The 12,398-nt window shown below is 48.8% G+C and overlaps 1 protein-coding gene across 1 annotated transcript in view; it reads right to left on the bottom strand.

The window, feature by feature from the left end:
• Nucleotides 1-3,014: 3,014 nt before the first annotated feature.
• Nucleotides 3,015-12,398, bottom strand: part of SLC2A4RG (SLC2A4 regulator) — a 46,212-nt gene continuing 36,828 nt past the window's right edge. The window contains exons 6-9 of the mRNA XM_039326950.1: nt 11,899-12,190; nt 9,877-10,005; nt 6,473-6,597; nt 3,015-3,217 (exon numbers count right to left, since the gene is read on the bottom strand). Coding sequence (XP_039182884.1) covers nt 3,106-3,217; nt 6,473-6,597; nt 9,877-10,005; nt 11,899-12,190 — 658 coding nt within the window. The 3' untranslated portion in view covers nt 3,015-3,105. The remainder of the gene's footprint in view (nt 3,218-6,472; nt 6,598-9,876; nt 10,006-11,898; nt 12,191-12,398) is intronic.

The raw sequence follows: 12,398 nt of genomic DNA on the forward strand, positions 1-12,398 counted from the left end.
CATCATGTAGCGTTAGCACTTGGGCTGGACCAGTAGGTGGCCAGAGCATATAGCTAGCTTAGGAATTAAGAACTGTGTTAGAGCATTTAGCATTTAAAGGGTTAAATGCTGTCTACTTAAGAGATGGCCTCTGGGAAACGTAGTCTAGTTGTTAGTCAGTCCTATATCTTACCTAGTCAGTGGGAGGGACTTCAAAGTTCATTGTATAGGAATCCTGAAAAGCTCTAACACAGTTCTTAATTCCTAAGCTAGCTATATGTTCTGGCCAGAGTTACATACAGGTCCAGCACAGCACTGATGGTGTTCCTGGTTTGGCTGATGAAACGTCTGCAAGAAAACCACCAAGCTGAGACAACACCAAGGACTCTTCAAAAAGAAAAGAAAACAACCCAAGACCTTTAAAAAGGGAAATTCTAAAAATGTTTAATGCTTTCTCGGAAACCTGTCCTCTGCAGGACCAGAAGAGACACCAGGGTAGTGTGTTGGAAACACAAAAGGTACTCTTTCTTTCTCTCTCCCCTCCGCCCCCTCACCCCCAACACACGCACAAACCAATCTCTGAAAAGACGGTGGTTAAAAAATACCAATCCGGCTAATATGGGATTTAGTGGGACAGAATAGAAAATTGGGAGGCAGGAAGAAGCTTTTTAAAAAAACCCCTGTGCAGCTTGCAATATAGTGCAAAGAGTAGAAAGACCGGGGAGGTCTTGGTTTTTTTCCCCCCCCCACGCAAGTCTCATTTCTGGAGAGGGTGCACGCCGCCCAACGCAATCCGACGCTTGCAGAAAAGCTCGAGAATTGTGTGCAGCGGGACGATCCTCCTGAGTCGTTTGGTCTCGGTTGCAGGTTCTTCCGAATGGGGAGGTCCCGACGATATCCGCCAAAATCACAAAACAACGCTTTGGTTGCGGCTGTTTGCAGAGGAGAATTAAAAAAAAAAAAAAGCATCTCCAGGTGTCACAAGCGGTCGTTAAGAGCCAGCAGGACACAGGCGCACAGAAATAAAGACGGTGGAATTCGGTGGGAGAGCAGAATAGGCCGTGCCACACGGGTGTTCGTTTTTTGTAGAGACAAGCTAGCTAAACAGGGATGGTAACGAGCGGGAATCGGAGTTAGAAGAGAGACGGGGGTTTTAGGTGTGCAAGACTTGTCAAAATTCCAGGCCTTACTCCCTTACAAGCCCCTACCCTCAAAAATATGAGGGTGGCTGGCTTGTGTAGAATTCAATTTGTGCAAGGATTGAACGAGGCTTGGATATATCCCATTTAAAGCCAAATACTTTGGGTTAGAGCAGTGTTTCTCAATTGGCTGTGGAATTCTGGGAGTTGAAGTCCATCATCTTTAAAGTGGCCAAAGTTGAGAAACATTTTGCTAAACAGATTTCTACAAATCTCATAGTGCCACCATCTGGTGACTTTTAAAAGCCAAACCAGCAAACTTATGTTAACCAGATCCTGAAACTCCTGTCACTCCGAAGAAAATTCCCAAATTGCCACCAACACACACACACACACACACACAGGAGACACCAACCCACACTCCGATGTGCCACGGGCCAAAAGAAATGGGTTTAAACAAAGCTGAACACCGCCTCCAAAGTTTAACATGGACCCAACTTTCTCCAAGACTGATTTTTTTTTTTTAAAGAAAAAAATATCCTGATTCTAAAATTTGACTTTTTGAGCTCGGCTTTTTTTTCTTTTGAAGAGCAGAGTTTGGGAAAATCGTATCGATATTCTTTCCATCTTTGCCCTTTAGATCAGGAAAAAACTATGGCAGTGGGACAGAAACATCACACTCCCGTCACCTCATTGTGTAAAATGTTTTTTTTTAAAAAAACAAACCTGGGATTGCACAGCAAGGGAAATTGGCACTTTTCTCTCCCTGTGTGCTGTCAAAAGAGTCGGCTTGGAAGCGTATTCCGTCCAGATAGATCACTGTTCGGGCTACATTTTCAGCACATAGCTTATTCTTTGCAAAGGACTAAAATTTCCGGGCGTGCGACTGTAAGCCAGATGGCAGAGGGGGAAAAAAAAAACACATTTCCCATAAGTGAGCCTTCTCCGGCAGGCACCATTGGGAAAGGAAAACAATTTTGGGGAGAAATGGGGGAGGGAATTAAAAAAAAAAAATCAAAAAACTCCCCGAGATCGGAAACAGAAAGCAAAAAAAGAACTTTTTAAGGTTTTGCTGACGTTCAATTAGGTTTGTTTCCACCACCACCCCTTTCAGTAGGCTGGGCGATTCGGCTTCCAAATTGAATTTAAATGGAGGAAAGAGAGAAAAAAGACAAAAAAAAATTGGAGTTTGGGGAGAAACCAACTTGCAGCCAGCAAACGAAAAGTAAAGGAAGTGAGAGAGGAAGGAAGCAAAGACTGTTTCCTTTCCTTCCGACGTCCGTTTTTATCTTCTGCCCCACAGTCCTCAACACCCAAAAAAAAAAAAAAAAAAAAGCTTACGGAGAAAAGGAAAAAAAACACACACACAAAAAACTGCAGGACAGGTATTTAAAAAAAAAAAAAGTGGCCCACGAGTCTTGGCTCTCCCATCCTAGAGAAGGAAAAACATCCAAAGCTTCGCATCTCGGCTCCAAAGAGCTTTTTTGGAACTCTCCAAGTGTCTCAAAACTCAACAAGGTTGGGAGATCCGAAGCAGGAGGTAAGAAAAACAGGGCGGACGAGAGACGTAGCTTATTTCAGAAGTAAAAAGGGGGTGGGGGTGGGGAAACCACCATCAAAAGACAAACAATGGCTTAAATTTTCACATGTGTGGATGCGGGTAAATCCAACGGAGGCTGGACGGGCAGGTATCCCTGGATAAAGAAACAGGCTGCCCCAGTTGACACTTCGACACGGCGAGGCGGTCTCGACTTCCTTTTGCAAAGGGCCCGCCGACTCTGTTCATTCCAGAAACTCCGGTTTCCTGAGCACAGCGGGGAAATTCCCCCCCCCCTCCCCAGCTTGGAGAAGGGGTGGGTGGGTGGGTGGGCAGAGCGGTGTGGAGGGGGGGGCAGACAGTGCCGGGGGGGGGGGGCTGGAAGGCACCCAAGTGCAAATCGCGCAACACAAGACGGAGGAGGGCATAGGCGAGCGAGACGCCCCGAACTCAATCCACGAACCGCTGGCAGGCTTTCTTCCAGCGACAGGCCGTGCACCACATGTTGCGGTTCTCCATCCCGTAGACTTTGCGGCATTTCTTGGCTTCGCCGCGCGGCTTCCTGCAAGGAGGAAGAGAAGGAAGGCGGTTGAGAGGAAGAAGGAAGCAGGAGACGGACGGAGGAAGGATTCAGGAACCCCCCCCCCACAGCGGGCAAAAAGATTCCCCAAATCAATTCCAGCTAATCCTCTTATCTAGAACAGGGGTCCTCAATCTTGGCAAGTTTAAGACTTGTGGACTTCGACTCCCAGAATGCCTCAGCCAGCTGAGGCATTCTGGGAGTCGAAGTCCACAAGTCTTAAAAGTTGCCACGGTTGAGGACCCCTGTTCTAGATTGGAATGTATAAAGGTTATTTCCAATGAATGATGGAAATGGAAATGGAAAGGAGGGACCTTTGATCATCTATGGTGGACATGCGATAAAGCAGTGGTTCTCAACCTTTCTAATGCCGCGACCCCATAATACAGTTCCCCATATTGTGGTGACCCCCAACCACTTATACATCACCGGGTGCCAGGGGCGTGGCCAAAGAAGAGGGGGAAAAAATGGCGGACAGCCTTGTTTGGCGACCCCCGTGAAATGGTCGTTCGACCCCAAATGGGGTCCCGACCCACAGGTTGAGAACCACTGCGATAAAGGAAAGAAATATCGGCGTAGGATTCACATCCTTAATACAGCAAATTCTGAACGCGAAGATAAAGATGACAGCAGAAAGTTTTCTTTTGAGCTCCACGGAAAAAGACTGGGGGAGAAAAAAAAAAAACGGAACTGTGATGCAGCAAGATTACTTTATGCACAAAAATGGAAGGAGGTTTCTATTCCCACCATGGACGAATGACTGCGGAAGCTGATGAAGTTGGCAGAGACAGCTAAATGGTCACGTGATGAAAATCTGCTTGCTGGACAATGTCAATTTCGTACAAAGAAAATTTTTACAAAATGTTTTATAGATAGCACTCGCCACCAGCAAGATTAGCGAAAATGTTTAAAAATATGTCAGATAGATGCTGAAAATATAAGTACAACTCAGTCACTTATTCTCATGATTGGTGGACATGTAGCAACATCTTGGTTAGAAAAAATGTTGAGAGAACATGTTCATTTTAAACATGTTGAACTTTTCTTATTAAGTATAAGGCCAGAAAAGATTAACAAACAAAGCCTATATTTGATTTAACACGTCAAGCGACAAGGATAATCATTGCGCAATATTGGAAAAATGAAGGATTACCACCGGAGGAAGAATTAATCAGAAAAGTATTGGAATGCGCAGAGATGGACAGCTTAACGATGAAATTGAAAGATAAAGAAGAAACAGAATATTATCAAACTTGGGATTTATTTTATCAATGGCTAGACTAGAGCAGGGCTTTTCAACCAGTGGTACAGGTACCACCTGTGGTACATTGGCACCTGGCAGGCGGTACACGACCATCCTAGAAAAGAGAACAATTAATCAGTGGAACAGCCTGCCTCCAGAAGCAGTAAATGCTCCCACACTGGAAGTTTTTAAGAAGAGACTGGAAGTTTTTAAGAAGAGACTGGACAGCCATTTGTCCGAAACGGTGTAGGGTTTCCTGCCTGAGCAGGGGGTTGGACTAGATGACCTCCAAGGTCCCTTCCAACTTTACTACTATTACTATTACTAAAAGTGGTAGCACGGGAGGGGAATGACCTGAAAGGGTAGTAGCACCACACAAGCCTGAGCGAGAGATGGCTGGAGCTGCAAGGCTGTCAGGGCTCAGCGGAAGTGCCAGGATCAGTGCCAGGCTCCAGCTGGAGCTCAGCACTGATCCTGGTACTTCTGCTGAGCCCAGAAGAAGCGCCGATCAGCTGGAATGTTGCAGCATCTCCAGGGTCTTGTGATTTACATTCAGATGCTTGGCAACTGATTCGTATTTATGACGGTCACAGTGTCCCAGAGTCATGTGAAGTGACCAAAACCTGCTGCAACCACCCAGCAGATGGGGGGGGGGGAATAAAAACCAAACATTCCCCCCACCCCATCCCCACTGCCAATCCTCAACAGAAATGCTCACAACAATGAAAACCTCGGACAGAAGGAAGAGCACCGCTGGGCGGGCAGGCAGGGGTCTTGCTCGGTTGTGGCTTGGGGGGCACTTTTTTCAGTGCCATTGTAACTTCAAACAGTCACTAAGCAAACTGTTGTAAGTCGAGGACTACCTGTACTATATCACTTTTTTCCTTTTTTTTCTTTTCTTTTTTTTTTTGGAAATCAAGTTTTTGACCCCTTGCTAGGCGACTGGTGGTCCTTGGATGTTGTCATATCCTAAAAGTGGTACAATGGGTGAAAAGGTTGAAAAGCCCTGCACTAGAGGAAAGAATGAAGGATTAGGAACTGACTATGGATTAGTGTTTTTAAACCCAGATAGCACGTTGGTTGGAAAATTAATATCTGTATGCAAGAGAAAATCAATAAAATTTTTATAAAAACAAATAAAATCTGGTTGCTTGGCAACTGACTCCTGTTTATGACGGTTGCAGTGTTCGGGCTCATGTCGCCATTGTTTGCCATCTTCTGACGAGCAAAGTCAATGGGGAAGCCACTTAACAACCACGTGGCAAGAAAGAATAGGGCAAAACTCAGGTAACTGTCTTGCTTAGTGACGGAAATCTGAAACTATATTGTCATACGTCAAGGATTACCAGGAGTCTGGTAACCAGATTTTTATAGCTCGTCTTCGGAGCCAAAAGGACAAAAATGTGGATTTGGGACAGATTATTACTGGGCAATCATTCGAGAAAAGTACAGCTTTTCTTCTTGTATCCTTGCAGCTGGTCGAGCACACTTTCTAAAGCAGGGGTCCCCAACCTTTCTGGGTGGGTGGCCAGGGAGGAAAGGGGGAAGCAAGCACCTTTATGCACACATGCGCACAGACGCAAATGTGGCTGTGTGTGCTTGCGCACCAAGGGAGCCACGAGCATGCGCGCTCCGCAAATGGGGTTGCCAGCACCGGTGCGAGGATTGCGGTGAGGCTACCGCTGGCACAAGATTCACGGCTCACAGTGAGGCTGGCGCCGCCGCAAGTGGGGGGTGAGCGTGAGCACATGCGTACACGTGCTTACCAGCCACTCACACCGCCTGGTGGCCAGGAGGCCACGGACCAATAGTGGGAATTAGCCCATAGGTTGGGGACCTCTGTTCTAAAGTCTGGCTAGAGGGACTCTGATAATCATGGAGAACTCCAGAGGCCATCAGGGTCACCCAGAGAACGGGCGGGAGCTACCAGACCGGGGGGGGGGGAGGAGGGTGGAGAGAAAAGATGCGATAGGAAGCCCGAAGCGTCCACTCACCTGGTGCCCGTTGCAGGCTTTGGCAGGGAAGAGGGCAATAATGGTTGTCCTTTGGCAAGTGACACAGGGGGGCCTTGCAGGCGTTTCTCTCCTGAATCGGCAGGTCGGATGGAAGTCAGGCAGCCCTGGTGGAGGAGGAGGAGGAGGAACAGAGATGATCATTTTGGAAGGGGAGAGGGAGGAGATCTCAACAGGTGCAGCTAAGGAGTCAACCATGGGGTCCTTGGTGCTCTCTGAGCTTGGTGGTTTTGTTGCAGACGTTTCATTACCCAGCCAGGAAACGTTATCAGTGCTAGAAGAGAGTGGGGTTTGCGGAATGGAGGAGGAGGAGGAGAAGGAGGAGGAGGACGACAACTGTGGGGTCCTTGGTGCTCTCTGAGCTTGGTGGTTTTGTTGTAGACGTTTCATTACCAGACAAGGTAACATTATCAATGCTAGAAAAGAGTGGGGTTTGTGGAATGGAAGAGGAGGAGGAGGAAGAGGAGCAGGAGGAGGAAGAGGAGGAGGAAGAGGATTGTGGGGTCCTTGGTGCTCTCTGAACTGGGTTGTTTTCTTGCAGATGTTTCATTACCAATGCACTGATGTTCCCTAGTCCGGTAACAAAATCTCTGTAAGTCAGACATGTCAAACACAAGGCCTGAGGGCCGGATGCAGCCCTCGAAGTGGTTTCATGTTGCCTGCGAAGCCATCCTGGAAACAGTGAGGGAATGCCCCCCGCTGCCTTGGCCCTGGCCCAGGCCAGCCGGGAGCCAATGTACAATTTTGTGGTGGCCATCTATGCTGAAACGCATTCGGTCTTAGCTCCACAAGGCCGTCTGGAAACAGCGAGGAACCAGCCCCTGCCGTGTCGCCCCGCCCCCTGGATGCATGCTGGGGAGGTGTCACCCTTTGTGAGGAATGAAGAAATGCACCATGCATTTCTTGGCGCTTGCCCCGGTCCCCCCCCCCTTCTGCCAGAGACCCTCAGATCTGTCCCACTCCTGCCCAGGCCCCCACAGGCCCCCTTGACGCGAACGATGTAGAGCTGGCCATGCCCACCCAGTAGGCCACACCCACTCCATCCACGCCCACCCAGTAGGCCGCACCCACCCAGCCCCCCCCTGAGGGCAACCGCCATGCTGATGCGACCCTCAATGAAATTGAGTTTGACACTCCCGCTGTAAGTAAACCACCAAGCTTAGGGAGCACCAAGGACCCCATAGTTCACCCCTGAACTGCAAAGTTTCTCGTCTAAGGAGCCAGAAGGCTGGAACTGAAGCCTGAAAGAACCCGGGGGGGGGGAGAAGGATCCCCCCCCCAGCAACTTATATCCTCTGAACATTATTGGGAAGTGCCCTAACAGTCTCTTTCCTCTGCTGACTGTTCAAGTCCCCACACAACCATATATCTCGATAGGCAGACTCCGAGTTAATCATTGGAGGTTAAAACATAGAAGGAACGGTTGCTGGAATTGGGTCTGTCTAGTTTAATGAAGAGAAGGATAAGGGGGGGACATGACAGCAGTGCTCCAGTATCTCAGGGGCTGCCCCAAAGAAGAGGGAGTCAAGCTATTCTCCAAAGCGTCTGAAGGCAGGACAAGAAGCAACGGATGGAAACCAATCAAGGAGAGAAGCAACCCAGAACTAAGGAAAAACTTCCTGACCGTGAGAACAATTAACCAGCGGAACTACTTGCCTCCAGAAGTCGTGGTGAGATTCCCAAACCAGAACTATTGGAGATACCAGTATGTGGAGGCACACCAGTCTACAGATAGTCCTTGACTTACAACAGTTGATCTGAGGCACAGGTCGGCAACCTGCAGCTCCGGAGCCGCATGCGGCTCTTTGAGCCTTCCCCTGTGGCTCCCAGCCTCCTCTGCCATTTGCAGAGAGAGGCACTTACGCTTCCCTGCTTCTCCCTGTCTCTGTCTGTCTGTCTGTCTGTCTGTCTGTCTGTCTGTCTGTCTCTCTCTCTCTCTCTCTGTGTGTGTGTGTGTGTAAAAGAGTGGACTCACGGTGTTCCCTGACAAGCTGAAAAGCTTTTTGGGCGGGGCTCCTCCCTTTGCTGCGTCTCTGCAGGAAGCAGGAAGGGCAGGAAAGAGCTAGCTAGCCCAGCTATGCTGACTCAGGAATTCTGGGAGTTGAAGTCCATGAGTCATAAAAGAGCCGAGGTTGCCTATCCCTGAGCTTGTGGGAGAACAGCTTGAAGCCAGCTTGCCAAATGAGCAGAAGATCGGAGAGAAGGGGGGGGGGAGAGAGAGAGAGAGAGAGAGAGAAAGAGAGAGAGAAGGTAGGGGAGAGAGAAAGAAAGAGAGTGAGGGAAGAGGACTGGCAAACCAAAGGCAGAAAGAGAGAGGGAAGGAGAGAGAGACAGAGAGATCCTTTTGACATCTAAAATGAAGATAACACTGCATGTATCCTTTTTTACCTTTATGATATATATACCTTTATCATAAAGGTAAAAAAGGATATATGCAGTGTTATCTTCATGTTAGATATCAAAAGGGTTTTGCGGCTCCCCGTGTTTTGTTTTTGGTGGGAAACGGGTCCAAGTGGCCCTTTGAGTTTTTGGGTTGCCTACCCCTGATCTGAAGGGGTCTCTGCATGTGGCCTACAAGCTCCTAACCCAGTGATGGCGAACCTTTTAGAGACCGAGTGCCCAAACCGCAACCCCAAACCCACTTATTTATCACAAAGTGCCAGGGCCGCATCAGCATTGTGGTGCCCTCATGGGGGGGGGGTCAGGGAAGGTGCCTCTGAGCGCTGCCTCTGGCACACAAAAACCCGGGGGCGCAAAAATGGGCTACCATGCTGCCAGGCGCAAAAACCGGACGTGCCATGGGGTGCAGATACAAGGCCTAATGCTGGGAAAGATGGAGGGCAATAGAAGAAGGGGACGACAGATAATGAGATGGCTGGATGGAGTCACTGAAGCAGTAGGTATGAACTTAAATGGACTCCAAAAGATGGTAGAGGACAGGAAGGCCTGGAGGAACGTTGTCCATGGGATCGCGATGGGTCGGACACGACTTTGCAATTAACAACAAAAAGTATCACGCAGGCACTAGCCCCGCCCCATTTGCAGCACATTTGTGCTCGCGGCCCCGTGCATGCATGCATTCATGCATGTAAAATGCTTCCCCCTCCCAATGGTTGGGGACCTCTGCTCTTCCACCTCTACTCAAGCTTGCTAGTCGGCTGCTTCATCTCCTTTTTGCTGGGTGGGGCTCCTGCTACAGGCAGCGGTGGGGACCTGATGCACCTGCTGCTGGTGGCGGTGATACGTGTGCCAACAGAGAGGGCTCTGAGTGCTGCCTTTGGCATGCGTGCCATAGGTTCGCCACCACTGTCTTAACCTTTGCTCTGGAATCAGCTCTTTTCTGACCCGGGGGAAAAAAAACTGGGCTGGCCTTTTCTGCTACTCACCGAGGGGCTTTTGAAGAGGACGGGGGGCAGAGACGGCGGAAAAAGGGCTGGCTGCTGCCACGATATGCTGATTTCCATCCCTGCTGGGGGAGCCTTCAGGTCTGCCAGCACCCCAGTCGGACCCATCGCCTGAAAGCAAGAAAGATAAAAACTCAAAGCGAAACAGTGGGAAAGCTGAAGGTTGTGAAACTACCAGTCGAGGCAAGGAGGAGGGATCAAACAGGGAACTAGCATGGAGTCCAGGAGACTTAGGCCTGACGTCCCTCCCACCAAGCTCCATGGAACTTTATCTGGCTGTTCCCAAGGCAAACAGTCTGGGAAGATTCTTGTATTAGAGGCAGAAATCAACCAAGTACAGTCCTCAGGCTTGTTTAGTGATCCTTCGGCGTTAGGACGGGACTGAAAAAAGTGACTTACGACTGTGTCTCATACTTATGACTGTCGCTGCATCCCCCACGGTCACGGGGTCAAAATTTGGAAACTTGGCAACCGACATGTATTTATGACCGCCAGGGTCATGTGATCCTGACCTTCCGACAAACAAAGTCAATAGGGAAACCAGATTAGCCGTGTTACTGCCATGTTTCCCCGAAAATAAGACCGGGTCTTATATTAATTATTGCTCCAAAAGACACACTAGGGCTTTATTTTCAGGTTAGGGCTTCTATTCGGGGAAAGTCCGTCTAGTTCGCGGGTAGGCAACCTTGGCTCTTTTATGACTCGTGGACTTCAACTCCCAGAATTCCTGAGCCAGCATGGCTCAGCTTGGAAACCTCTCCCTTTCCCCTCAGTGTGGCTGGCTCAGGAATTCTCGGAGTTGAAGTCCACGAGCCTTAAAAGGGCCAGGTTTGAAGACCCCTGACTAACTGTATGCAGGCTGTGGAATTATGGGATTTGGAGCCCCCCCCCCCTTAAAGTTGCCAACATTGATAAACATTGCTCTAGAACAGGGGTAGGCAACCTTGGCTCTTTTATGACTCATGGACTTCAACTCCCAGAATTCCTGAGCCAGCATGGCTCAGCTTGGAAACCTCTCCCTTTCCCCTCAGCATGGCTGGCTCAGGAATTCTGGGAGTTAAAGTCCACAAGTCATAAAAGAGCCTACTTTGAAGACCCCTGTTATAGGAAGACACCCATTTGGTTAATCTGGTTTACGGCTGGATAAATATGAGATGTGAAGATAGTCCTTGACTTACGACCATAATGGAGACCAAATTACGCTTGTAAGTTGTGCAGTCATCACGTGACCAGCCTGATTTGACCTTTTTTTTGTGGTGGTCATTAAATCAATGCTCTAGTCCAGGGGTAGGCAACCTTGGCCCTTTTATGACTCGTGGACTTCAATTCCCAGAATTCCTGAGCCAGCATGGCTCAGCTTAGAAACCTTTCCCTTTCCCCTCCGCATGGCTGGCTCAGGAATTCTGGGAGTTGAAGTCCACGAGTCCTAAAAGAACCAAGGTTGCCTATCCCTGCCCAAATGCCTGAATTTTGATCACGTGACCGTGAGGAAAAAATATTTAAATATTTAAACCAGGGATCTACAAACTTGGCCCCCTCATGACTCGTGGACTTCAACTCCCAGAATTCCTGAGCCAGAATGGCTCAGCTTGGAAACCTCTCCCTTTCCCCTCCGCATGGCTGGCTCAGGAATTCTGGGAGTTGAAGTCCACGAGTCCTAAAAGGGCCAGGTTTGAAGACCCCTGGTCTAGTTGACAATCTTAACTGGAGCTTATTTTTGGGGTGGGGCTTATATTACGAGCGCCCTGAAAAATCATGCTAAGGGCTTATTTTCTGGATGGGTCTTATATTCGGGGATCGAACAACTGTAGTGATTCACTTAACCAGTGTGTCTTGGCAAGGTCGTAAAACAGGGCCAAATTCGCTTCGCAAATGTCTCGCTTAGCAACGGACATTCCGGGCTCAGTTATGGTGATAGGTCAAGGACTGCCTGCAGTCCCTTCACAGGGGGATCTGGTTTGACACCGGTTTGGCCAACTCCTCTGGATGGCTGTGGAAACGCACCTGATAGGCATGATCGGCCTGGATGTGCCCCAGGCCTGTGGGTGCCGACTGGCTCAGGAAGTTTAGGGGTGCCGACTGGCTCAGATGAGACACCACGGAAACCTTGGGGTTGAGTGGAATAGGCGGAGTTTTCTGGACCTCTTCCAGGACTGGAAAGGGAGGGGGCACCGGGGAGGTTGGGGAGACGGGGGTCAGGCTGGAGAGACCATCGGACAACGAGTCCACGTTGACGTCCAACTCGGTGTAGTAGAAATCTTCCTCTCCATCACTCTGATCCAAGTCAGCCTTTCTCCTGCGGAAAGGGAGCAAATGGGATCTTCAACGAGGAAAGAAATGCATAGATACATATAGTTGTTATCTATTGCTGTTACATACTTGATTTTACAAGAATAATAATAATAATAATAATAATAATAATAATAATAATAATAATAGCCTAATCCAGTCTGAACATCTGGCTGACTGTGAGATGATCCATAATAATAGTAGTAGTAGTAGTA

Source organism: Crotalus tigris, unplaced genomic scaffold (genome assembly GCF_016545835.1).
Source record: "Crotalus tigris isolate CLP2741 ecotype Arizona unplaced genomic scaffold, ASM1654583v1 scf7180000024347.1601321, whole genome shotgun sequence".
Classification (NCBI taxonomy): domain Eukaryota; kingdom Metazoa; phylum Chordata; class Lepidosauria; order Squamata; family Viperidae; genus Crotalus; species Crotalus tigris.